Below are 27,958 nucleotides of genomic sequence, written 5' to 3' on the forward strand. Positions count from 1 at the left end.
CAAGCACTCTAGCACTAGGCCAAACTTCCGGTCCTGAAAATAGGATTTTTAAAATAGGCTTAATACACACACAAAATCAAACTCTTTGAAGGTCTGCATTTATCATTACCATTCACAAGTCTATAATGTGCAAAACAAACTCTGAGGATCCTGAAGTGTGGTCAGAACTATAATCCCTGAAAAAGAGCTATATTAATGAGCCTTCAGATTTTAAACACTCTGGTTGTTTGACTCAAGAAGTCATTCGACCCGAGATGAAAAGGTACCTAGATCTTTCTAAGAATCTGGTTTTTCAACCTCACAGAAGATGAAAAACAAGGCATCATCTGATTTTTGTTTCTGAGGGATTATTTCATGATAGGAATGGAGTGGAGAAGGAAAACGACTAAAGACTAGTTAGCACAGATACCATTTACTACCACCTACAAGATGCTAGGTAAGCATTCTTTTAAAGGTTTTATGTATCAAAATTGAGGAAACATAATGAGTTCATTTATGCCTTGGTGCTAGAGTTCTTTTTTAAATATCAAAGCTTGTTAATTTAAGCACAGAAAAACTCTAGGTGCAATCTTAATATTATTATCATAATATTAATTGAATGTTTGGGGGCAGAAAAGGAGAGACAATGAATACTCGGTTATAGATCCCAGCAGAATTATGTCAGCATGCTGGAATTTGTTCACTGTGTATACAGTATAAGTAGATATCTCATTTTTTTCTTTCACAAAGTGAGATATTTTAGTAGTAATGCACTGCAAAATAATATTTCTGTGATAGCTATAGTGTCAGTGTTATATATACAATTTAAGACATTAACATTCTGGGTTATATACAGGGTAACGACTACTGGAGGGAGATAAAATATATAACTTCTCGCTTTACTAGGCTTCTAAGTAATAAACTGTGTGTGTGTGTGTGTGTGTGTGTGTGTGTGTGTGTGTGTGTGCGCGCACGCGCACATGTGTGCATGCACATGCAAGCATGCATGCACGTGCACATATGGTCTGGGGCTGGAACTTAGGCCTTGGCTCTGTCTCGGAGCTTTTTTGTTCAAGACTAATGCTCTACCACATGAGCCACAGCTCTACTACTGACTTTCTGGTAGTTAACTGGAGATAAGAGTCTCATAGATATTCCTGCACGCACTGGCTTAATCCTCAAATCTCAGTCTCCCTAGCTAGGATTACAGAAATGAACCACCAGAGCCCAATAATAATATATTTTAATATGTCTTTTTATTGTTTTCTTGCCTTTATTTGCATTTTAATATATAATGTCTAAATCACCCAACTATCCTTTATCTGTCCATTTCTTTTACTACACTAAGTGGTGTGATATTTCTTTATGGTTTTGTTCCAGGAATGGGATTCATGTAGAATTTTGATTTCATGGCTTAATACCAAGAAAACCAGCGTGGCCAGCCAAAACCTCTTCTGAAATATTTGGATTATTTCACTCAGAAGAAACATATTCTACAGTAAAAACCTACCTAATATTAAAATGTGCTATTAGATATAAGTCAACAGAATCTCTAAAGGAAATGGAGTGTGTGATGACTTTCAGGGAAGGGGTAGGCAGTATATTTACTGTAGCAAATGATCTAAATGATACATTTCTGAAACTGTGTAAACAAAAGGACTTTCTTCTATTATAAGAAACATTGGTAGGGAACAATTGGGCTGGTCAAATATGGCTGCCAAGATAGTTTGCGTGTGAGCCTACTACTAGTTATAGTTTTTAAAGGATAATGAACCTAATAAGGAGTTCTACTACTTCTTCAGAAAAGGAATATGTTTAACATGTATTAAAACACATGAATATATAAAATATATATATAAATATATATAAAATACAAAAAACTCAGTTCCCTCTGTCCATGTATTTGACTATATCCACAAATGATTAGTTCATACAAGAATATGTGGACATGGGGAGTGTGGGGGGGGAGGGAAATGGGTACCAAGACATGTGAAAGGGTATCAATGTACGTGAATTAATGCACCTTCTATCTGGCAAATATCATGTAACCCTTTTACTAATTGCAATAAAAAAATGCAAAAAAAAAAAAAGAATATGTGGACACAACAAAGCCATTTTTGGACTGAATATAAGATGGCCTCACCATGGATGGGTTGGGAACTTGGATGACAGATGATAGGCTTTTGAAAAGTGACTGTATTTTGTATGGTCCATATTAAACTCTCAATAAATGTTTCTTATTATCCCCAGCTCCATTTCTCTTAACTTCACACTTGTTGTCTAAGGCCCTCTTTTGCTCAATGGCATTTTTTTTTTTTCCTGTGAGTATGTGCTCAAGGTTAGGGAATCTATGACTTAGCTTCTTGATTAATCAATCAAAGTAGATTGATGAGATTCTGTCTTTAAACAACTAGCCAAAAATGCCATCTGGAGGCATGGCTGGAATGGTAGAATACCAGCTGCAGCCATGCTCACATGTGAACACACAAACATAAAACTGGAAGATAATACAATGAATTTTTGTTATTTCAAACCAATCATTTTTTGTAGGATTATATTGAGATACACTACTCTTTCCCTTTTGGATGATGTTAAAACATCTATGCTGCTGTCAGAAAGAACAATATTGCCCCATTTGTAGGGAAATGGAAAGACTTCGAAAAAATCATTTAAGTGAAGTAAGCCAGACTCAAAAGAGCATAGGCTCAATGGTTTCCCTCATTTGTCATAATCAATAGAAACTTTAGACTCTCCTAGCAGAGATACATAAGGCCATATAGTATGACTCTAAATGAAAGGACTCCAGGATATAAAAACAAGAGCCATATAATGAGTGATTGTTGTTCTTAATGTACTATGTTATCTCTCATCTCTTTTGCTGTCCCTTGGTTATCTCATATTGTTACCATATTTCACCTTGTTATCTGATACATTTTATATATGCTTAATTGGTTATTTGAAATAAGAGAGGGAAGGGGGGAAATCAAGATGAGCAAAGGGTAGGGGGAGAGGGAAAAGGAGACCATGACATGAGAAAGGGTATCAATATTTGTGAAATAATGTACCTTCTATCTGGTGAATATAATGTAACCCTTCTATTAATTACAATAAAAATATATAAAAAAAGGAAAATTGTTCATGGTGTTTGTCTGTATATAGTGGAAAGTACATAGAAGGAAGATAGAAGAAGGAAAAGGCATAAAAATTACCCAAATGAATTTCTAAAAGCGGGAGTCTTTAGCTTGTTTGTTTGTTTTTTTACTCTTCCCTGGCTTCAAGGAAAACTGAAAATGCATCATTTTTGTAGGCTAGTTTGATCTGGTTGGTTGTCGTTCAATCCAGTCCCAATCAATCCAGTTTGTTCTGGTCTGATCCAGTTTGTATAGTCTAGAAGGTTCTCAGAAGGATATTTTACAAACAAGGCAAGAACTTGCCTAGATTATTCCCACCACTAGAGCTTTTAATATTCATGATTTTCTAAGGTATTCTGTCTCAAAGTATTGTCCACCAACACCAAAGTAAACATTAAAACTCACCTAAAGTTGTAAAATGCAGATCCCTGAGCTCTACCTGAGACAGAATTTCTGGTGGCTGTGGAAAAGTTAATCTTTGATAACTAAGAAGTGAAAGAGAATACTATATACACAAGTAACAACTACTACTCTACAGTGCACTTCATGAAACATCACTCTTGAGAAGAATGAACTAAATTGCCCTCATCACCTTATCTTCAGTAACTTCAAAACATTCAACTTACTGCGTTGACTTTATGGAAGCATTACTTTTTGTTTCTGTTTTTTTATTTCTTTTCTGAGACACAAGAATATGTAGACAGTGCCTCTCGCACTTGATTATTTTAGATTAAAATCTACTGTGGCTTGCTAAGAATGATGAGTAAAAATGTTTGAACAAACATTTGACCCCACCTGAACCTTCTATACCCGATTCCCCACGTAAAAAAGAACGCCCAGGGTCGGGTGTTTGGCCTAGTGGTAGAGTGCTTGCCTAGCATGCACAATGACCCTCGGTACCATACACATAAAAAAAGCAGTGGTGCAGTAGCTCAAGTGGTAGGGCTCTAGCCTTGGAAAAGCCCAAAGACAGTGCTCAGGCCCTGTGGTCAAGCCCCAGGACTGGCAAAAACAACAACAAAATGCCCACAAGCCTTTTTATATACTGTGCTGTACACACTGGAAAAACTGTTTCTGGTGCCATTACCACTATTAAACGACAACAAACCTAGTAAGATTCTCATCCTCAATTTCTCTCCTTCCCTTTCATTTCTCTCTCTCCCACCCTTCTTTGTCTGTCTGTCTGTCTCTCTCTAGTCGGTCATGGGGCTTGAACTCTGGGCCTGGGCGTTGTCCCTGTGCTGCTTTTGTTCAAGGCTAGCACTTTACAGGTTTAGCCACAGCGCTAGAATCCCTCGGACTTTTCTACCGGAGCTGGCTTAGAACCACCATCCTCAGACCTCAGCCTCTTGAGTAGCTAGGATTGCAGACATGAGCCACCGGCGCCCGGCTAATTTCTATTAAGTGACTGTTTTATTTGAAATATTTCCCAGGCTATGTCTGTGATGCCACAGTTATTTGCAAAAGCAAATCTTTGAAATTACTTGTCATGGGGAAGGGCAGGGGTAGCAACCCAACTGGCCTCAAAGATCTTTGATCACCCACTTAGGGACAGGCCTAGGGAATGAATAAAGGCTTTTGAATTTAAACAACCTGGGGGATTTTTTTTCTCCCCCCGCCGCGGATATCTGACAACGTTAGAGCAATCTGAGAAGCAATGGAGAACGCCTGAGAGACCGACGTTGAAAAATGGAGCTCAGGGTGCCTAAGAAATTGTCCAATCTTCCGAGGCAAGGTCACAGAGAAGCCGGGGCCTGAAGGGGCCTCTCCTGGGTGGTGACAGCTCTGTGTCGCACGCCTGTGGAAAAGTCGTCAGCCTTCTCCTCGGGAGAAAGGGAACGGAGCCACGTGGAGACACCGGGCACCTGCACCACCAGACCCCAGGCCCCCAGTCAGAGATGCCCTGCCTCGGGCCCATGGCTCAGCTGCGTGGAGACACGGGACACTCACCCCACCGCCACTGCGAGCTGTGAAGCCCTCTCCAGCTAGTCCCATGGCTGACAGGCGACACAGCAGGAGCCCTAGCTAACCCCACGCTTCGCCGGCTGCCGAGGCCCAGGAGGTAGCGCAGCAGCGGAGGGTTGCACCGCAGCCTCCAGGAGGCCGCCATCTTCCCGGCTTTCTCCGGGGCTGCCCACAGCAAAGCCTGTTCACCAACTTCAAGGTCCTTCTAAGCCCCGCCTCCTGTGGGTGATCAGGTTCCCCCCATCCGGCCCTCCCACTTTGCCTTTAGGTATCGTGAATTAGCCTTCCTGGCACCGCCCCCTGGGCAGCGCCGCAGCCTCAACCAATGGGAGAGGTCCTCTCAGACCACACCCCCCTCCGCCTCCGCCCCGTCAGCCCCGCCCTTAGGCTGTCCGCAGCAGCGCCTGATTGTCTTTGTGGCCTGGCTGCTGTAGTCCAGGTGGAGCGCTGGGGTTATCTGAGATCTGGGGTGGCGGGCTGTGCACCCACCCTGCGGGTTCTGACCATGTCTGAAAGCCTTGCTCCCGACGGGGACTGCTGCTCTCGGCGATGCGGCGCGCAGGTAGAAGCGTGGGTGGGGGCACTGCCGGTGGCTTGTCTTTGGCGGCGGGAAGCCGGGCTGGGGGTGGCGGCGGGGTGCTTTTGCACCTGGGGTTCCTCGCCGAGACCCCCGCTCCCCCTGAGGTTCCTGCTGGGCGATCGACTACGGTCGAAGTACCAGACTCTGAAGAGGGACAGGTAACGGAAGGTGGGCAGGGATGGGGCCATTTCTGTGGGTGCTTCTCGGGAAGACGAGCGGAGTGGAAATCGCGGGACACCCCGAGTAGATTGGCATTAATTGTCAGCTGTTCCTTGTCTGCACTATTTTAGACCGGTTCTGTGGCACGATCGTAAAAATGATTTTTCAAAGGGAAAATGCTCATGTCCGCCGTCCTAACCATAACCACGATACTAACCGAACACTTCTTTTCTCTCTTGTTACACTTCACCTCCTCTCTCGCTGTCATTCAGCTCAGGCATCGGGAATCCTCACCTCCCGGCCAGAAAACGTACAATTCTGCCAGAAAAATAAATTTTAATACTGGGAAACAGTATCTTTTCACTGGTGTTCCGAGTCTCCTGACCACACACCTACCAAAGTCATCTCTCCCTATCTCTTTTTTTTTTTTTTTTTTGCCAGTCCTGGGCTTGGGCTCAGGGCCTGAGCACTGTCCTTGGACTTTCTCAAGGCTAGAGCTCTACCACTTGAGCCTCAGCACCACTTCTGGTTTTTCTATGTATGTGGTACCGAGGAATCGAACCCGGGTCTTCGTGCATGCTAGGCAAGCACTTTAACCACTAGGCCAAACTCCCGGCCCTCTCTCTCTCTTTTACAGAATCTATCCACTCCTTTCTGGTAGATGGTTCTGGGAGGGGGTGTAGAGGGGGGTCAGCTTAGCTTTCAAACATGATCTGCCACCTATCCCACAGTCTTTCCATCTCTATCTGTGCTTCATCTCTCTGCTTTAGGCAACTTGTCCACACTGATTTCAGGACTTTCACATCTTCCTGAAGGGCATCCCTTCCCAACACAAAACTCTGCGTGTGCCCAGCCCACATTTATTCCTAATATACTTCATTTTTAAAAATTTTATTGTCGGGATAATGTATAAAGGACTTACAGTTATATTAGTCAGGTAGTAGGTGTATTATTTCTCATACATTGATACCCCTTCTCATGTTTTTGACCCCATTTCCCTTCCCCCACCCCTCCCAATCATCTTGTTTTCCCTCCTTCCCTACTTCAAATAAAGGAATAAGCATATATACAATATACCAGGTAATGAAGTCAGATACAGTAACAACATCAGATTAACCATAAGGGCAAGTAAAGAAGAGAAGAGAAATAACAGTACATTAAGAACAACAATCATACAAGACTAACAAAGTACATCAAGAACAACAATCACAAAGGACTAACTTCATTTTTCACATCCTTTCCATCTAGGTTAAATCCATCTGTACAGAGAAGGCTCTTAATCTTCTTAAACAACGTCCAAGTCTCTTGCTTTCTTCTCGCCACTTACTAGTTTTCTTTTTTAACTTTTTTTTTTTTTTTTTGGTGGGTCATGTGAACTCTGGGCCTGGGTGTTGTCCCTGAGCTCTTCAGCTCCAAGCTACTTCCCTACCCCTTGAGCCACAGCCTCACTTGCCATCTTCTAGTGATTAATTGGAGATAAGAGTCTCAGGATCTTTAGTACCCAGGCTGGCTTTGAACCTTGATCCTCAGATCTCAGCCTTCTGAGTAGCTAGGATTACAGGCAAGAGTCACCATGCCCAGCTTATGTTTAGCCTTTTGAGGAACCTCCATACTGCTTTCTTGAGTAGTTAGGATTACAGGCATGAGCCACCAAGCCTGGTGATAATCACATGGTTATTCTGACATTATTCTTTCGGCCCATTTTATGTTAAAAAGCTATTGCAGAAGGCAATGGTGGACAGTTAAATGGAATGTCATAACTTGACAGTCTTATGCCAATTGAAAAGAGAGGGAGAGCACAATTACTAGCATTGAATTTCACAGGTCTGTGAATCACAAACCCAGATTATTAATGTGAGGGAAATTATTCTGGACAGTACTACTGACTTGCCTTACAGTACACAGCCAGTAGTGGGCAGAGCCAAAGCCAGGCTCCATGTCTTGAACTGGTGGTCACTGTTTGAGAATTTTTTAGTGTGATGGTGGAAAAGGAGGGAGAAGTTTTTTGAGTACAGATGACATTGTGAAAATTATCAATAAAAACAGAGAGGAGAATAAAATAGATGGTCCAGAAAGAATCAGATGAAGCACAGAGAGAAAATCAGCACCAGCCCCATTTCAGAGGAAAAACTGAAAGGCCAAAAGGAGGGCAATGGATGACACATGACATGATTTACAACTCTATGAATTGTAGAACACTGACTGCTAGACACATGACTGTTACCGATAACAATGCAAGTTGTGTCCAGTTAGATTCTATTGTTACCTGAGAATAGTGTTTAATTTTGCTCTGTGCAAATTCAGGATTCCTCATGACTTTTAAGTGATTGACCAATTCTAACATCTTACTGGCTTCCTCAATTGATCAGTTACATACCTTTGATATTATTTGTGTGTGTATGTTAATAAACGCATATTCTTACCATTAAGCTACATCCTCAGCCTGACACATTTTTATTTTATATTTGTTTGGAGAGTTTCCTGAGAAAACCTTTACTGGGTTTGTGTAATATTTGCTTAACTTGAAAGAAAAATTAGGGTGCTGGAATTAGAGCCAGTGTTAGTTGTGAGATGGTATGTTGTTGACAGTGAAGCCTGAGATTCCTTAAAATAACAAGATTAAAAAAATAGAAGAATATAGGAGGGGTGGGGGAGGGAAATGAGGACAAAAACATGAGAAGGGGTATCAATGTATGAGAGCTAATGCACCACTATCTGGCAAATGTATCTGTAACCCCTCTGTACATTACCCTGACAATAAAAAATTAAAAAATAGAAGAATATTTTAGGCATTCATGTTTTTGGTATTTATTAAAAGTTTTTAAAATTATTTTTCACTAGAACCTAAAGGTATAAATGGTTGATTATAATCAATCTTCATATATATATATATATATATAGGTTTCAAAATTATTCTAATTGAAAACCAAATCTATCAATAACAGAAAAGTAACAGTAATATTCAAGGAAGAATTAGACACCATCAAAACCTCTCCTTATTATTAGTTCTGTAAAATATACATTCTGAAATTTATTTTCTTATTCTAGATAGTTTGAATGGCTTCCCTTTGGCCAAATGTATCTCTCTGGGTGCCTGGTAACTGATGATTTTCCTTTCATTGTTATTGTGCTTGTGGATATGAATGACTAAAAAGGGTGATAATACCATCTGCTTAACATTGCTATTCCTACAGCCTCAGGCTGGCTAATTGCTCTGATAGCTCAGTACTGGAAAATACAAAAGGAGATCTATAATAACAGATCATTTTGTACAATGTTTGCAATTCACTGTGCAAATTCACTCTTAGGATGGGAAAATTGCAGTTTTCCTATTAGTTGTACTTTAAGCCATAATTAAAATGTCATTTCTGTCTCTAAAGAAAAGGAAATAACAAATTATTTATGGGACAGGCATAATTATGGCTAGATTGCTTAAGAGAAGATCAGAGATACCTGTTTGAACTTAGACAATGACAGATGCTGGCAGGTTGTGGAGAAAAAGGAACCCTACTGCACTGCTGGTGGGATTATAAGCTAGTTCAGCTACTCTGGGAAGCAGTGTGAAGGTTTCTTAAAGAACTGAAAATTGACCTTCCCTACCATCCTACCATACCACTTCTGGGCATCTATCCTGAACATCATAACCCAAGGTATGATAAGGACACCTGCTCAGCTGTGTTCATCTCTGCACTATTCACAATAGCCAGGCGATGGAAACAATCCAGATGCCCTACTGCAGATGAATGGAAACAGAAAATGTGGTATATATACACAATGGAATTCTACATAGCCAACAGACAAGATAAAATAATGGCATTTGCAGGGAAGTGGATGAATCTAGAGCAAATGATGTTGAGTGAGACAAGTCAAGACCTAAGGAACAAAAGGCGCATGGTATCCTTAATATGTGGCTATTAGATCCAAATAGTACAAGAGTGAGGACTCAATATTTGCATACCCAATGCTATGGACAAGGTACTGGAAATATAAACACAACTACGTAGACATAAAAATCTATGACTTGGAGCCAGGAGTTTGACCTAGTGGTAGAATGCTTGCCTAGCATGCAGAAAGACCTGGGTTCGATTCTTCAGTACCACATACATAGAAAAAAAAATGGAAGTGGTACTGAGGCTCAAGTGGTAGAGCTCTAGTTTTGAGAAAGTCCAAGGACAGTGCTCAGACCCTGAGCTTAAGCCCAGGACTGGCAAAAAAAAAAAGAAAAAATCTATAACTCTATATACATAATGTTTTATTACATAGATTAATATGTATCTATGACACACAAACCCTCATCCTAATTTTAATTATGTTCTAAAATCTAACTCCCAGTGATTGTATATAGATTCCTTTCTTGAATACTTGTTTGTTAAATATATCATTTGAAATATGTAAAAATCAATGTTAATAAATTCTTCAATAAAAAGGGGCAGGTCTTTTTTTTTTTTGGTATCAGTGTGAACTCAAACTCATACTTGTTATTTTGGCTTTCTACCTCTTAAACCCACTTTTTATTGGTAAATTTGGAAGTGGCTTTTCGTGTATTTTCTGCCTGAAATGGCTTTGAACTTCAGTCTTTCAAATCTCAGCCTTGTGAATAGCTGGGATTATGGACATAAGCCACTAGTACCCAGGTAAAACAAGTTTTTGTTGTTGTTGTTTTGAAAATTTGAATCTGGGTGCTATGGAATACGCGCGCGCGCGTACACACACACACACACACACACACACACACACACACACACACACACACACACACACACACACACACACACACTTACCTATAATCCCAGTATGTAGGAGGCTAAGACAGGAGGATCTGGAGTTATCTCATGCATACTCTGCCTTTATAAGGTGTTTTGCATAACAGTAACTTTCTGGACATGCTAAATTGTGTTTCTTGCAGCACTAGATTCTGTTTTCTTCCTGCTATTTCAGTAGATTCTTTGTAATACTGAGTATATTCTCCTCCTTTTCTTGGAACCTATTCCATAGAGTTGTTTGTTTGGTAGTGTTGTTTGGTAGAAGGAGGATTAAACCCATGCCTGTGCCTGCTGTGGGTAGACCCACATCCTAGGTCTTTTGTTTACATTTTCTTTTTGTGATAAGTTATCACTAACTTTTGCCCATATAGCTGTTGTTACAAGCATGCATCAGCACACTTAGCTAGTAAATCCTCTTTTTACACATTAAAGCAGTTTATAATTTTTTTTCCCGAACTGTACCTTCTCTTAGCTTTAGAGGTGCCAACTGGGAGTAATTTCTCCATGAAATGTCAGTGTTAAAAAAATCATTATCTTCTCTTTCAGGACAAGGAACATCCAAGATACCTGATTCCAGAACTTTGCAAACAGTTTTACCATTTGGGCTGGGTCACTGGGACTGGAGGAGGAATTAGTTTGAAGCATGGGTAAGTATCTGACTAATTTTATTCCTGACAATTCCCCTTTATGAGCAGGTAACAGAGAACCTATCTTGTGGTGTGCCAAAGAAGAGCTGATCATTAGTTATATGTAATATGAAGGCATTTTTCCCCTAAATAGTCAAGTGGGTTGAGTGTAGTGTTTCACACCTGTAATCCCAACTACTCAGTATGCAGAGATTGAATAAAAAGCTAGTGAGACTCCATCTAACAAATAAGCAACTATACTCCTACAGGGAAGGCATACCTAGACGTTTGTAAATACCACAAGAAAAAATGTGAGATCCTGTCCAAAAAATAACAAGTATCAAAGTGTAGCAGTATGGTTCAAGTGGTAGTAAGCATGAAGCCCTAAGTTCAAGTACCCTATCACCCAAAAGAAAATAGAAGTCAATAAATCACTCAGTAGGATATTTGCAGGCCGGTAGTTTGGCCTAGTGATAAGAGTGCTTGCCTAGCATGCATGACGACCTAGGTTCTATTCCTTGGTACCACATATATAGAAAAAGCCAGAAGCTGTGTTGTGGCTCAAGTAGTAGAGCTCTAGCCTTGAGAAAGCCCAGGACAGTGCTCAGGCACTGAGTTCAAGCCCCAAGATTGGCAAAAAAAAAAATCCTAAAAGTTAAAAGGAAGTCCCAAAGTAGCTTTAAGAAACAATTGTAAGCCTATTGCAAGAAAGTTTTTCTTTTCTTTTTTGTCCCAGTCCTGGGGCTTGTACTAAGGGCACAGGCACTGTCCCTGAGCTGTTTTTTTGCCCCAACCTAGTGCTTACTTCTTTGAGACACAGTTCCACTTCCAGCATTTTAGTTAGTTCATTGGAGATAAGAGATTTTCCTGCCTGGACTGGCTTCAAACTGTGATCCTCAAATTTCAGTCTCCTGAGTAGTTAAAATTATAGGCATGAGGCACCAGCACCTGGACTCGTAGGCTACTTTTGCTGAAATATAGTGCTGTACCACTTGAGCCACAGCTTAACTTCCAATTTCTTTGGTAGTTTTAGTGGTGATAAGAGTCTCAAAGACGTCTGCCAGGGCTGGCTTTGAACTGCAACTCTCAGATCTAGGCTTCTTGAGTAGCTAAGATTATAGCCATGAGGCACCAACCAGCATCTGACAAGCATTATTAATGAACATAGCACCTTCTGGTCTTTATTCTTTAGAGAGCAAAATAGAGCACTAAACTTGAAGCAGAAAGAGATTACTTTTCCTTTTCTTTTTTCTTTTTCGGTCGATTGTGGGGCTTGAACTCTGGGCCTGGGTGCTGTCCCTGAGCTCTTGAGCTCAAGGCTGCTGCCCTACCCCTTGAGCCACAGTGCCACTTCCAGTTTCCTGGTGGTAATTGGAGATAAGGGTCTCATGGACTTTAGTGCTTGGGTCGGCTTTGAACCTCGATCCTCAGATCTCAGCCTCCTTAGTAGATGGATTACAGTTATGAGCCACTGTGCCCAGCAAAGAGAGTACTTTTTATTGTTCATTAGATTTAGTCAACATCTTTTCTTCCAAAAGATGAAGAATAGATACTTTGCTAACAATTAAAGTAAAGGCTAAAGGGTCTCATTTTCTCAAGGATTTCTAAAATAAAGTGAGAAATGTATTTCTTTATCCTAGTTTACTTTCATTTAAAAAAAAAAATGGATTCTTAGCCTGGTGCAATGGGTCAAGCCTGTAATCCTAGCTACTCAGGAGACTGAGATCTGAGGATTAAGGTTCAAAGCCAACCCTAAAGAACAAGAGACTCTTATCTCCAGAAAATGGGAAGTGGGACTGTGGCTCAAGGGCAGTAGCCTTGAGCTGAAGAACTCAGGGACAGCGCCCAGGCCCCATGTCACCCCCCTCCACACACACACAAAAAGAGAATTCTTAATATGTTTATATACTAATAAGTCTACATCTAATGCCTCTCACCCAACGAGGCTGTATCGCATTAGAAAAAAATGAACTGTAAAAATGAAATTAAAACATTTTGACCAAAAGGAATTTGATACATACTCCAAGAAGATGCCATGGTAACTTCATCTGCTTCAAGTTACCAAATAACTCATGAAATATTAACTGAACAGTGGGGAAGCTCTTAGCTTGCAATGACACAGTTGTGAGTGTGAGGATGCATTCAGAGTCCCAATAAGATCATGCTGCACTTAGATGGCTATGAATATCCATCTGTGCCAGGTCCTCCAGGGTCATTTCAGCCTGTGCAAGCTTTCATATTGGTCGATTCAAGATAAACCCTATACTAACAAGTTTAGCTTTGTTTTATTTACTCATTTAGAAGTTGAACTGATTTTCCTGCTGTATTATTGTATAATGAATTACATTCTAAATGTTGCGTTTAGTTACTACTCTTAGTTTTATGTGCAGGAATAGATTTTCTACGAACAAAATGGAACTTCTCACCAAAATGAGCTCAAAGTAATCATTTCTAATTGACCCCTTTAACACCCCCCCTCCCCGAAACCAAACAAAAGAGTGGGGATCCAGACCTATCATCCTAGTTACTCAAGAGGCTTGAGATCTAAGAATCATGGTTTAAAGTCATTGTAGGCAGACAAATCCTGAGGTGCCTATCTCTAAGCACTGGTACCAGGCCCGAAATACAATAGAGGGCTTGAGGCGGTGTGTGGTGGGAAGGAGCCCAAAGAAAGTGCGGGTGCAGAACTCAAATAGTAATTTTTTTAAACAGAAGTTTATAAAGGGCCATTCTTTCTAGCAGGGCCTTACGAATCCCTGCACTGTGATTGTGTGTGGCACCATAAATAACTTACTGGCCCATCTTTTAAAATGCAATGGCTTTTATAGCTTTGTAGTTAATTTACAGGAAAGTTACATCATGTGTAACTCTTTCTTTGGATAGTCTCAGCAGGTCAGGAGCTCCTCCTAGAGGCAGTTCATGGAAAGAGCCACAGTTTTATGGCCATATGCTTGGACTCTCAAAATGTGGGCTTTACTGAATAAAGGTAGATGTTTTGTAATAAAATATTGTGAACCCACAAAACTGGCTTCATCATCAATGTCATGTTGCTAGTGATGATTTGGCTTTGTCTCTTTGGACATAAACTTAGAATGAGGTATCAGCCCCCAAACTTGTATGTTCCAAATAATAAAAACGATAGCTCTTTGGGAATACAGAATAGTTGACTGATCTCAAAGTTCAGTTTACGCTATTAGTGTTTGGTACCCAGATGTATATAAAAGACAACTTAAGACCTGCAAATGAGTTAAACTAGGAGGAAATGTGATACCCAGAAAATTATAGTAATCATGCTAATTCCAGGCTTCTCAGCCACTATGGTGTTTAAATTAATTCCTTCCATTCAAATTTAGTATAGCCTACTTTTCACATATAATGTTGATAGGCATCAGAGCCACTAATCTTGTTGTATTTGATTAAGATTACAGTTAATAAATCCATACCACTGAAGCTTAATAATATTTAAATGACTTTTTTTTCCTGCCAGTCGTGGGCTTGAGCTCAGGGCCCGAGCTAGAGCTCTACCACTTGAGCCACCGCATCACTTCCGCCTTTTTTCTAGGTATGTGGTACTGAGGAATTGAGCCAGGGTCTTTGTGCATGCTAGGCAAGCACTCTACCACTAGGCCAAACGCCCAGCCCCTTAAATGACTTTTTAAAGACCAGAGAGCAATCAAAAATTGACCCCAGTAAACCTAGAGCATGAACCTGAGTTTTATCTTCCTGCCTACTATACAATGAAAGAACAGGTAGTAGTGATAAGTCACTTAGGCTAGAAATATGACTTAGTGTCAAAGCGCTTGCCTAGCATGCATAAAGCCCTGGATTCAATTCTTCATTACCACATAAACAGAAACAGCCAGAAGTGGCACTGTGGTTCATGTGGTAGAGTGCTAGCCTTAAGAACAGAGAGATGCCAGGATAGAGCCCAGACCCTGAGTTCAAGCCCCCCACAACTGGCAGACAGAGAGAGAGAGAGAGAGAGAGAGAGAGAGAGAGAGAGAGAGAGAGAGAGAGAGAGGTCCCTTACAGCACTTAATACCTTGAAATTCAAAGTGTTGGGTTTTTTTTGTGTTGTTTTTTTTTTTTTTTGTAGCATATAGTACCAAACAGATAGTTGACTTTAGTCTTTGGCGTGTTTCCCTCCAAAAATAAAAGTTCTATCGTATTTATGTTTTATTCAACTATCTCTTTACACCTGCTAATGGGTTAATAAACTTTTGTCTAAAACTTATTTAGCTAATCTTACTCATCCAAAGTTAACTGAAATCTAACTTTGAGGCAGTAATATAGAAAGAAAGAAAGAAAAAGAAAAAACAGACAGCATGACAAATCACTGGAACAAAGAGATCAGGTCTCCTTGGTTTTCTTACTTTGTAGATGGAGTTTGTTGATCAGCACTGTGGTTAGCTGTTTCCAGAACTGTATAATTTAACTCTATTCAGAAGTCCTACACCCAGTCTAGCCTGTCTTACCTGTTAGATCACTGGTGTTTGAAAGGGCCAGTTTTACTGGATGATTCTTTCCCATTTCCACAGGCTCCTGAAGAATGCTTTTCTGTTATCTTTTGTAGCAGAGAGCATACCTAGGAGAGCTAATCAATGTGAACTTTCTGTCAAGCACATCATCAGGCATTGATTTTCTACACTTGAATTCGCTGAGACTTCCATTTCACTGACCTTTGTTAGTTCCAAGTCTATAGGTTTATTCATAGGCTAACTTTGACAACTAAATGCAAGCCATCCTCATTTTCACCGAGAGGCCTGGATATTTGTTCAGTGTCCTTATAGCTGAACCTCAGTGGCAGAAGTTAGGGTACCAGGTTCTGGCATTTCCTTGATTTACATTTATGTGGCTGCTCATCAATACATTGGGCAGTAACAGAAACTGGTCAGAAAGTCAAAGGACCTTTTTCTTTTTTTTTTTTTTTGAGGGTAGATTGAATTTACAAGAGTTTTTGAAATTAATTTACAGATCTGCAGATCAAGTTTGAGAATATCATTGTAGGGATTAGCAATTCCCTTAACACTACATCCTGTAACAAAGATCTCCATAGGCAACTTTTTTTTAAAAGATAGTCAGGACTTGAACTCACGATTCTTTTGCCCCAGCATCCCAAATACCGGGATTGTAGGCATGAGCCACCATGCCCAGCTTACATTTTTAACATTTCACAATTGTTTGAGCTTTCTTGCCACACATTTTCCAAGATACATGTACTCTGAAAATAGGAAACAGTTCCAAAGTTTCAGTGTTAATGTTGTGATTTAATAAACTTGTCCAGAAGAGGTCTCTGAACGTCACAGTTTATAATAACAGCCTTTCGAAAGTAAACCTAATACTTTGCATGAGTCTGTGTTCCCCAGTTGGACTTTAGAACAACTACATTTCACATATGATTGGATAAAGTCTGCTTATTCAGGTTTGTGTTGTTGCTGTTGTTTATTTTTGTTTTTCTTGTAGGCGTGGGTGCTGTCCCTGAGCTCTTCAACTCATGGTTAGCACTCTACCACTTTATCCATAGCACCACCTCCTGTTTTCTTGTGCTTAATTAGAGATAAGAGTCTCAGAGACTTTGGTGCCTGGGCTGATGTTGAACCGCTATCCTCAGATCTTAACCTCCTGAGTAGCTAGATTACAGGCATGAGCCACCAGTGCCCAGCCTTATTCAGACCCTGAGATGCTGAGAAAATACTTAACATATTCAATACATTTTTATTTCCACTAAGTAGATAGAACCCTGGTTACCACTGATTTTGTACCTTGACAAGAAATAAGTACATGTGAAAGAAAAAAGCGAGCCAAGAGTTTGGCCTAGTGGTAGAATGCTTGCCTAGCATGCCTGAAAACCCAGGTTCAATTGATTGGTACCACAGACATAGAAAAAAGCCATGTGGCTTTATGACCTGTGGCTCAGATTATAGAGCTCTAGCCTTGAGAAAGTCCAAAAACTGTGCTCAGGACCTGAATTAAAGCCCCAGGACTGGCAAAAATGAAGAAAGAAGGAAGGACAGGAGGGAGGCAGGCAGGCAATCAACAAAGTTTTCTGTGCTTCCAGCATTACAAAACTATTAAGAGAATTTGGTATTTTTTTCTGTGTAGCCTAAGCCCTTAATTAACTAGCTAGCTGTTTATATGACTTATTTTTTTTTTTTTGGTGTGTGTGTGTATGTGTGTTTTGGGGTTTTTTTTTTGCCAGTCCTGGGACTTGAACTCAGGGCCTGAGCACTATCCTTGGACTTTCTCAAGGCTAGAGCTCTACCACTTGAGTCACAGTACCACTTCTGGCTTTTTCTATGTATGTGGTACCAGGGATTGAACCCAGGGCTTCATGCTTGCTAGGCAAGCACTCTACCACTAGGCTACACTCCCGGACCTGACTTAATTTATAAAGAGCATTGATGATTAGAATGCAAGGATACTGCTTTTTGCAAAAGCAGAGAATTCATTAAATAAACACCCATGTTTATATTTTGTGTTACCAGCAATGAAATCTACATTGCTCCTTCAGGAGTGCAAAAGGAACGAATTCAGGTATAGTAAAGGGATACTTCTCTGTTTGACTATTGCTTTATGAACTGGAGTTACTTCTAAAAGACTATGTTAATCCTGCAGGGTGGTTATATTGTACTCATTTAAACAGTGAACAGACAGTTAAGTAATTATTAAATATTTGTAGAGTGATTACTGAGTTGTTTTTTTACTGTTTAAGTATCTTATATGCACCCAGTGTATGTTTTGATATCTCTTTCAGCCTGTAGAGGGCAAAAGTGGGCAATGCAGTCTTGAATTACAAGCAAGATGATTATAGTTTATGCAGCCTAATCACACTATCTTAATCAGGTTGGGCTAAGCAGGTTGATGGTCTCAGTTGGCTCAGTTTAATGTATATTTGATTGTAGCAAAGCTAGTCCAATGAAAAGTTAGCTTTATTTCAAAATTCTAAACAGTATCACTGTATGTTAATGCTGGGAATATTATTCCACATGTTACATATACTGAATTGCATACATACTGGCAAGAAAATGATATTTCTAATTGATATTATAATGAGCCTTGTGTTCTTTCTCTCCTGCAAATAGCCAGAAGACATGTTTGTGTGTGATATAAATGAACAGGACCTGAGTGGACCTCCAGCATCTAAGAAGCTAAAGAAAAGCCAGTGTACCCCTCTTTTCATGAATGCTTACACAATGAGAGGTAAACAGAAAATGTGTTTGACATCAAGAGAAGAGAGAAGGCTCTTTAAATTATTATTGTTATTATTTTAGTTAACATTTTTGAATACCTACTAAGAATAGACATTTTCGGCGTTTTCACCCATTCACATCTGAACATCCATTATCATTGTACTTGGCTTCCCCCCCCCCCATACCCCGTCTGACTTGTGTTTGTGTAGTTTGTCTTTTAAAAGCATAGCATGGCTTCTCTGATCACGTGACTCTATTCTTCCTCCTTTAGGAGCAGGTGCAGTGATTCATACTCACTCCAAAGCTGCTGTCATGGCCACCCTTCTTTTCCCAGGACGGGAATTTAAAATTACACATCAGGAGATGATTAAAGGAATACAGAAATGTACCTCAGGAGGGTATTATAGGTATTTCTCTTTTTAGCTTTTTTTCCTTGATAAATAGGATAACTTATCTTTTTTATACATATAATGAGATGCTGTAGATATTATACTTCTTCTAGATCTCTTTGTCAGCAAGACAATTCCTCCTCCACCCTTCCCTAGCTTGGGAAATTAATAGCATCATGAATAAGGAAATGTTTGTTAAAGGGGGAAAAAAATCTTGGCTAGGGTTTCTGTAGAGATGGAAAAATTATATCCCTCTATTGAGGCAGTCAGAGAGTAAGATCTCTTCTTCACATTGCCTTCAGGAAGTTTGATCCAGAACTGCTGTTGCAATGTCTTGTTGATTTAATTTAGTATTTCTATAATATATATATATATATATATAATTTTGGAAGGTTTCCATTCATTTGAACTAAGTAGAACTCAATTTTTTTAAGTGTAGAAGGGAGCATGGATGCTAAGTATAGAACAGTGACCTTCTAGATAAGTTTAAATAAATCTCACACCCCCCAGAAATGTAGACATTATTCATAAATCTCGATGCTTAGTGTCACGAGAAAGCATATCCCAGTGCTGAGGCACAAGCTAAGCCTTGTCTTTGAGTTCAGTAGCATTCTTCTGAGCCTTCGCACTTTGTAATTTTCCTAAAGGTTCTTGATTCTCCTTGGCCTTGTTTAGAGGAAGAGGATGCCAGTTGTACTAAAGTGTTCTTAACAGCAATATCTTAATGTTAGTACATGTAACAGAAAATACATGTTTAAACTGGTGTGCTGGGAAGTTAATTTCATTTGATTTCACTTCATATTCATTATGTGCCTAACAGCGTTCCTCAGCACTGTAAGAATACCTATTTACAAAAGCTCGATATTTTCATTTTGAAAAACACACATACCAAAGCAAGTAGAGCTCCATACTGCCATTTATATATCTAGGTCTTGAAGGAAGCGTCCCATTGGGTGCTGTGAGTTTCCGATACCTTTAATGCTATGGAGATGAAATAAACATAGATCAGAGTCATGTGGGGAGGTGAGGCAGAGCATAATAGTGCATCTATTACAGATTAAAGAATGGCATCAGTGGCCATTTGTTATGCATAATATATACATTTGTGGGGATGGGAATGTGGCTTAGGGGTAGACTACTTGCCTACCATGCATGAAGCCCTGGGTTTGATTCCTCAGAAATAGAAAAAGCCAGAAGTGGCGCTGTGGCTCAAGTGGTAGAGAGCTAGCTTTGAGCAGTGAGGGGCTCAGAGACAGTGCCCAGGCCCAGAGTTCAAGCCTCAGAACTATATATATATATATATATATATATATATATATATATATATATATATATATATATATATATATATATTTGTGTGTGGGCCAGGGCACATCTTAGCTTTTATACTCAAGGTTGGAGCTCTGCCACTTGGGACATGTAGCTATTTCTGGCCTTTTAGCTAGTTAATTGGAAATAAAAATCTCACCAACTTTCCTGACCAGGCCAGCTTTAAACTATGGTCTCAGCCTCCTGAGTAAATAGATTTTAGGCATATGTGTATATGTACATGTATATATGTATGCGCGTATATACATGTATATGTTGTATATCATTTCATTTCAAATGTTTCAGAATCTTGAAAGAATAAATACTTAGTGAGGGGGGGACATTAGGGACAGAACGCAGGGCCTTTCACACACTATGCAAGCACTCTACCACTGAACACCAAGCTTTTTTTTTTTTTTTTTTTTTTTTTTGCCAGTCCCGGGTTTGAGCTCAAGACCTGAGCACTGTCCTTGGACTTTCTCAAGGCTAGAGCTCTACCACTTGAGCCTCAGCACCACTTCCAGCTTTTTTTCTACGTATGTGGTACCGAGGAATTGAACCCTGCTCTTCATGCATGCTAGGCAAGCACTCTACCACTAAGCCAAACTCCCGGCCCCCTGAGCTTTGGTTTTAAGATAACCTTTACAATTTCATTTTTGCCCCATTAGGTAATGAGTAGTAAAAGTAGGGTCATTATCCTAGTTCAGGAGACAATAATAATATTTTATTGGTATCTAGGTAGAATCTCAAAAGTCTACTCATAAAAATTAACAAAATCTGGAAGACATAAGAAAGGATGGAATTTTAATATTCTTGATTCTATTGAAGTCTACCTGTAGAAAAGAAAAGAACAGAGCTATCAGTGCAGCACAGTGGTAGAATGTTTTAACTTTTCACAGGGCCCTGTGTTGCATCTTCAGCACACAGGCGGAAAACAAAACAGAAAGCCCAAACCCTTATTTCTTTACTAAGTGAGGTTACAAGTATCTACATGTATTCATATAATTGTCCTCTTGGTTGAAAACAACATATCTACATGTGGTAGAGTAAAAAGAAAATTTCTAGAACACTGAGGGTCACAGGACCAACCTACCTCTGTTTCTTATTTAAATGTTGGGATCTGTAACCTGTCTGGGAAATAGGGAATTGCCTTGAATTAGCTCTCAGATCTTGCTTTATTGTGAAACAATTTTACACCAAGAAATATTTCTAACTGCTTCAGTGTATACCAGAGGAAAAGGTTACTTTGTGGTTACTGCTGGTCAGTTTTACCAACTCATCTCTTTCATATTTAAGAATATTTTGCAATTACTTTTTTTCCATCTAAAGTGAAAGAATGGCAGCTCCACACTGATAATATAATGGCTAGCCAATTAATTGTTCACGTGGAAATAACTTAATCTTTACCCTCCTTCAATGTAGTAAGGCCCATTAACACTTTAGGTGGAACTCTTGTATTATGTTTTCTCTCTACAGAGGTGTTGAAAGGCAGATATGATACTAATAATGCAAGAGAAATTCATGTAAAAAGATTAATTCGATATAGAGATTCCCTTTTTGAATACTTGTTAAACATGTCATTTGAAATATATAAAAATCAGTGTTAATAACATCTTTTAATAAAATTTTAAAAAAGGAATTATTTGGTTGAGTTTTGGTTGGTTATAAGTAATCAACAAGAATAGGCTTAAAAGGTACCCATTGCCTAACATATGAAACTAACCCCTCTGTTCATCAATTTTATAGTAACAATTTAAAAACATTTTTAAGAAAAAATAGACTTAATTTTATTGGTAGATAAGATGTTATTTTAAGTATCATTATATTCTAATCTCATCACATGTGTTTACTGAGTACAAAGTGGAGATAAGTTCTAATGCTCCACAATATCCTGAATATACTGAATATACATGCCTTACCTTCAGTAGTTCTTCTTCTGGCCATAGCCACACTGGTAGTTACTAGTTTTTCTGTTCAAGATATTTAAGAAAGATGCAGAGATGAAATACAATGATTGTATGTTGTTGGAAAATTCCTACTTAATATATAGTTCCATTTTTTAATTCATCTACACTTGTGATTCTAAGATGTATCATTTCCCATCTCCTGTGAAAAATGTTATGACTGTCTCTGCTTCAAGGAAGTACTTGTATGGTCTTGATGATTTCTTTGTTAGGTTTTGATACACTCTACAAATTTCTGCCACTAAGGAATGTCTGCCAGATTCCCATGGTATCTTTTGATATAGATGTTTATGTAAGATACCCAGAAAAACATGCACTATCTTGTTCGTAATTTGGAATGGCTTTCTAGAGAGAGAATATCTGAATGGTGACTTGAAAAAAATGACAAATTGTATATGTGAATAGCTTTGTTTGTTTTGGTAGATAATGAAATGCTTGTTTGTCTTCCAGGTATGATGATATGTTAGTGGTACCCATTATTGAGAACACTCCTGAGGAAAAAGACCTTAAAGAACGGATGGCCCAAGCAATGAATGAGTACCCAGACTCTTGTGCAGTACTTGTCAGGCGCCATGGAGTATATGTGTGGGGAGAAACCTGGGAGAAGGCCAAAACCATGTAAGTATAAATGCAAGAGCATTTGGAACAAGTCAGTAACCACACTCAGAATGGGATAATACGCAAAAGGAAGTATTATTTTTGTGTTTTATTGATAAATTTGGTCTAAATTTAAATAGCCTTATTTCTAGTACTTATTTTTTACTATGCCTTGATTCATTTAGAAGCCATTACAGGATCAGCTGTTATTTGGAGGAGCTCCGATACAAGAAGAAAAAGAAACTGATTTTTTTTTTTCTTGGTCGTGGGGCTTGGACTCTGGGCATTGTCCCTGAGCTCTTCAGCTCAAGGCTACCACCCTACCCCTTGAGCCACAGTGCCACTTCTGCTTTTCTAGTGATTTATTGAAGATAAGAGTCTCCCAGTCTTTAGTGCCCAGGCTGGCTTTGAACCGAGATCCTCAGATCTCAGCCTCCTGAGTAGCTAGGATTACAGGTGTGAGCCACTGTGCCCGGCAAGACACTGATCTTAAATAATGTGAATTTTATTTCCAAACTGCATAAAGGAAAAGTATTTTTTTTTCTTTTCTTTTTTTTTTTTTTTTTGCTGGTCTTGGGCTTGAGCTCAGGGCCTGAACACTGTCCTTGGACTTTCTCAAGGCTAGAGCTCTACCACTTGAGCTTCAGAACCACTCTAGCTTTTTTTTCTGTATATGTGGTACTGAGGAATCAAACCCAGGTCTTCGTGCATGCTAGGCAAGCACTCTACCACTAGGCCAAACTCCTGGCCCAGGAAAAGTAATTTTTTAATACTTTAATTATTTATACTATTTTCTAGTATACTATTTACAACTATTAAGTCATTAATTACTGTATTGATACTGGGGCATGTACTCAGGTCCTTGGACTTTTGCTCTAGGCTAATGCTCTACCATTTGAGCCACAGTTCCCCTTTCAACTTTTTACTAGCTATTTGGAGGGAAGAGTCTTGCATACTTTTCTGCCTACATTTCAAACCATACTCCTTAGATCTTAGCTTTCTGATTGCCTTGGATTACAGGTGTAAACCAATGGCAGCTTTTCTGAGAAGTATGTAGTGTGTTTGCTCGGTTTGCTCAGTTGCAGGTGAATCTTTTGGATGTTCTAAAATTTTTAGGAGCAAAACTAGAAAAAATCTAGGTTCAAAGGGAATGGGGGAAAACAAGATGATCGGGAGGGGTGAGTGGAGGGAAATGCGGACAAAAATAGGAAAAGGGGTATCAGTGTGCAAGAAGTAATGCACCCACTACCTGACAAATGTAACTGTAACCTCTCTATACAGTACCCAAAGAAAACATCTAGGCAGTAGAAACAAGGCAGAGTTAACTAGCTAGAGAGGAGTGGATGTTTAGGGTTGAAAACTCTTTTTCAGTGAACACCTTCTGTTCCTCTGCTTTTTCTTTCACAGGTGTGAGTGTTATGACTATTTGTTTGATATCGCCGTATCAATGATGCAAGCAGGACTCAATCCCACACAGTTACCAGTTGGAGAGAATGGAATTGTGTAAGCCAAGTGGAAGTTTACCTACAGAGTTAAATGCCAACCTATTAAGTGAGACTTGTCCTTTTTTTAAATGAATTGAAATGTCCAGGATGCCATTAATTTGTCACTGAATACTACAAATGGTCATAGTCTCTTCTGACATTGAGCATTTTTGCTTTATTCTTATAATTTCAAGCAACAAGGCAATGGAATAAATGTTTTTTACTCAGTGTATGTTTATTTGTATTTTTATGTTGGTAACAACAAAATATTTGTTTTTAATTTCTCTTTGTATATGCTCGGAGAATTTGTCTGAATATTTAAAGCTGCTAATGACAACAGATTTTGTTGGGAAAGTTCCAGTTCATTATGGAGTAAACACTTTCTTGATTTTTTTTTAACAAATTGTATTCAGGCCAAGAGTTTGGCCTAGTGGTAGAGTGCTTGCCTAGCATGCACGAAGACCCAGGTTCGATTCCTGGTTACCACATATATGGAAAAAAAGACAGAAATGATGCTGTGGCTCAAGTGGTAGAGCTAGCTCTAGCCTTGAGGAAGAAGCCTAAGGACATTACTCAGGCCCTGAGTTCAAGCCCCAGGGTGGCAAAAAAAAAAAAAAAAATTGTGTTCACTGAGAGTTTTGTGCTCACTCAGCTTGCTTGCTTAATTTGTGCTCTACCACTTGAGCCATGCCTCCAGTCCTGATTTTTTGTTGGTTATTTAAAGATGGAGTCTTGTGAACATTTTCTGTCTTTGATTAGCCTCTATCCGTGAACATCCAGATACCCGCCTCCTGAATAGCTAGACTTACAGGTACAAGCTACTCTTAGTACATAATATTTATGTGAACTATTAATACTAAAATGTATCCTCATATTTGATGTTAAGCAGTTTTATAGATTTCTCTATAAGCTGTAGTGTTTCTCTGAGCATCTGAAAACTCTAAAGTTCTGTGAGAACAAAACACACAATGTACAGAGGAAGATCTCCCACCTAACCTATATGGCAGTATAGTCAACTTCAGATTCATTTAAAGTACTATGGGAAATTGCTTCTGAGTTGTATGTAACTGAACTTTGTATTTAATCTTGGGCTGTGTGCTGAAAATATTATGCATATGCAAATATTCCAATTCCAAACTACTTCTGGTCCCAGGCATTTCTGATAAAGATTGTTCAACCTGTAATGTAATATATGGGACTTGCTTAAGATCATCTCTGAAATTCAAGTTGGGTGACACCAACTCAGTCTCACTAAACCAACAGCCAGCACTGTGGTTCATCAGAAAATGAGGTTTGTTATTTTGTTGTTTTATTTTCTCTTTTGAGATGGCTATGTATGTTGTCTAGACCAAGTGGATATAGAACCCAGCATAAACTTCCTGAGTATTGGGATTATGGGTGTGTACATTAAGCTACAAAGGGTTGGGTTTTTGGTTTCTTAATAGCGTAGCTGCAAGCAAGGCCAACTTGATCTTTAAGTTTTTATTTGGTTAACTCTTTTCCCCAGTAGTGATGGCGATTGAATCCAGAGCCTCAAATGTTCCAGGCAAGCACTTTAACACTGAGTTGTATCCCCAGCCCCGACTGGTTTTAATTGATAATGATAAACTAATAATGTATTACTTCTAAAAAATGAACCCATTTTCTCACATCTAAATTACCTTTCGGAGCTCATTCACACAGGTCTTTGCCTCCAACTGTTCCAGTTTCACCTGTACCTAGTCTGTTAGCATTTTTCATTACATTGCCTGTATTTGTATATTTGTATGTGTGTTGCTTCAGTATGAAACAAGTTGTGCAGCCCTGGTATTTGACCCACTTTATGACATTCTTTTTCATTAAATTTCTAACATTCACTCTCTACCAACTCTCAGATGACCAACCTCACCTCACACTTGAAATAAACATGTATTCCAAATACAGCTAAATGTCCTGCTAAATGTCAGTAAGATTTGCTTCTACCAGGATCCCTCTCAGTCCATTTCCTTTTTCTATCATTAGTTTTCCTTTACCCTCTTCTACTGACAGAGGTAGGTGGCTCCTAGCTTTTTTGTATGCCTCTTGTTCTCTCAGATTCTCCTACTTTGAGAAGGAAAGGTTAGTTATGAGAAAAGGATTAAACTGGCAAGAGAACTAGATCAAATTTTTTTTATTTCATTAAATACAAGATATGCCATTCACTCTGATTGAATAAAGGATTAACATATTTTAGTCATGAGATTGTCATCTTGGAGTGGTTTGGGCCCACCCAACTCTTTTGTGACAGGTACTTCAAATATAATTCCCAGAGAATGTTCCCCAACTATGGCAACCTTGAGGAGTGTTCTGTCTTACATTTCAATCCAACTATTTCCCATTGGAAAAGGAAAACTTGACTAGATCTCAATAGCTGTAGTCAAAGCAATCAGATACAGGACTAACAATGTTTATATCACTTTTAAAGAAACTATTCTTTCCTGCAAGAGTTTTTAAAACAGAAAAGAGATTTGGTTTGAATATGAAGGCTTTACTATTAAAGCTAGGTTCCCAATACAGGCAATATTCATTAACATGGCTTTAGGGAAGTGGTTTTGATCATAAAGGCTCTGCCTTAATCAATGGCTTAATCCGTAGATGGATTCAGAATTTAAGTAGACTACTGAGTGGTGGTGGGAATGTGGAAGGTGGAGTAGTTGGGGATTTGGGTCGCTGGGAATGTATGATGAGTAGCTTGCCCTGGTCCCTTTTTTTCTATTTTTTTTATTTGCTATTGGGATAGTCTTTATATCTTAAGCTGGCCTTCAACTCATACTCCTTCTGCCTTAGATTCTAGAGTGTTAAAAAAGAAGAGAACAAAAGAAACTAAGGAAGAAAGAAAGAATGAAAGATAAAGGTAGAGAAGGGAGGGAAGGAAAGAACGAAGGAAGGGATGCTCATGAAAGGCTCCCAGCTGAAAACCTAATGACCATCTGTGTGCTTATGTATTTGATATCATTGATTGGTGCTTCAAGAAGTGCACAACAGGGAAGAGAATGGCAATAGACATACTCAGGGCAATTAATGTCCCTGCCAAAGACTGGAGGGAAATGGTACCCCTAAAATATTACTGCTGTAAACTTGAAGACTACATCACCTCTCCATAGAATCAGGAAGTAGATATCAGTTAATGCTGAGAACATGACTCTTAGCCCTTCAACAGTATTAAGGCAGATGTGCAAAGAGTAAATGAAATGTCTGTCTCATCTCTTCACAATTCTACTGTGAGAGCACTAAGCCGAAGAAAAATAGAATGTCCCTGTTTGGGACAGAATTAGGAGAGGAATTTTAATATAAATCAATAATAGATTACATCTCAAAAGAAGAAACGTGAGGGAAGAATATTTTTTAAAAACCTTAGACCCAATAAAGGTTATCTGGTATTTCTGTTGAATGTCATTAATTTTTATGAGTCTTCCCATTAGCAAACTATGAATCACTTAATGCATTAACTGTGTTTAGTAGTGATTGCATAAAATTTTACAGTATAACAAGATCTTTTACTCATCTAGTCCTCTTCTCAAAGTTATCACCTTCCACCCAACACTATAAGATTCTAGTGACAAGGTCATTTCCCTATGAGTTTCCATAGCCCTCTTCCCACTTGTAGAAAGCAAAACAAACAAAAAACACTCTGTTTTCTCTTTGAACGAACTTCCATGTTGCAAAGGAAGACACAGATTCAGAAACCTTGCCTGCTGGAGACCTGAAAGCTAAAGAACTGGGAATTGGTCCTGTGCCTTTAGCTCTAAATTCTATTACAGCTTACCAACCTCAATAAATAAATCTCAGTAAATGCACATCCAAG

General features: G+C 39.1%; 2 protein-coding genes across 4 annotated transcripts in view; one reads left to right on the forward strand and one right to left on the reverse strand.

Annotated features, from left to right (window-relative positions):
• The window catches only part of Pdhx (pyruvate dehydrogenase complex component X), a 45,186-nt gene extending 39,953 nt beyond the window's left edge, over positions 1–5,233 (reverse strand). The window contains exon 1 of the mRNA XM_090347889.1: positions 5,061–5,233. Coding sequence (XP_090204015.1) covers positions 5,061–5,220 — 160 coding nt within the window. The 5' untranslated portion in view covers positions 5,221–5,233. The remainder of the gene's footprint in view (positions 1–5,060) is intronic.
• Positions 5,234–5,480: 247 nt separating this feature from the next.
• Apip (APAF1 interacting protein) lies at positions 5,481–27,931 on the forward strand. Of its 3 annotated transcripts, none has more exons than XM_090347890.1 (7): positions 5,481–5,637; positions 11,124–11,224; positions 17,689–17,737; positions 18,286–18,403; positions 18,665–18,800; positions 22,505–22,672; positions 24,059–27,931. In XM_090347890.1, exons 1-7 carry the CDS (start codon positions 5,581–5,583, stop codon positions 24,156–24,158), a joined length of 729 nt encoding a protein of 242 aa, XP_090204016.1. In that variant the 5' UTR covers positions 5,481–5,580; the 3' UTR covers positions 24,159–27,931. The 3 variants fall into 3 exon arrangements, with proteins under 3 accessions (XP_090204016.1, XP_090204018.1, XP_090204017.1); XM_090347892.1 differs by lacking the exon at positions 5,481–5,637 and adding an exon at positions 5,718–5,813; XM_090347891.1 differs by lacking the exons at positions 5,481–5,637; positions 17,689–17,737 and having other exon boundaries at positions 11,136–11,224.
• Positions 27,932–27,958: the final 27 nt, after the last annotated feature.

This window comes from Megascapheus bottae, chromosome 16, assembly GCF_031878675.1.
Source record: "Megascapheus bottae isolate mThoBot1 chromosome 16, mThoBot2.hap1, whole genome shotgun sequence".
In the NCBI taxonomy this organism is placed as follows: Eukaryota; Metazoa; Chordata; class Mammalia; order Rodentia; family Geomyidae; genus Megascapheus; species Megascapheus bottae.

Bases quoted from the DNA above. Each gene is read 5' to 3' on its own strand.
- Apip (XM_090347890.1), top strand. From the start codon at position 5,581: ATGTCTGAAAGCCTTGCTCCCGACGGGGACTGCTGCTCTCGGCGATGC. The intron at 17,738-18,285 runs GTATAGTAAAGG...TCCTGCAAATAG, and splicing joins TGCAAAAGGAACGAATTCAG to CCAGAAGACATGTTTGTGTG. The intron at 18,404-18,664 runs GTAAACAGAAAA...TTCCTCCTTTAG, and splicing joins GAATGCTTACACAATGAGAG to GAGCAGGTGCAGTGATTCAT.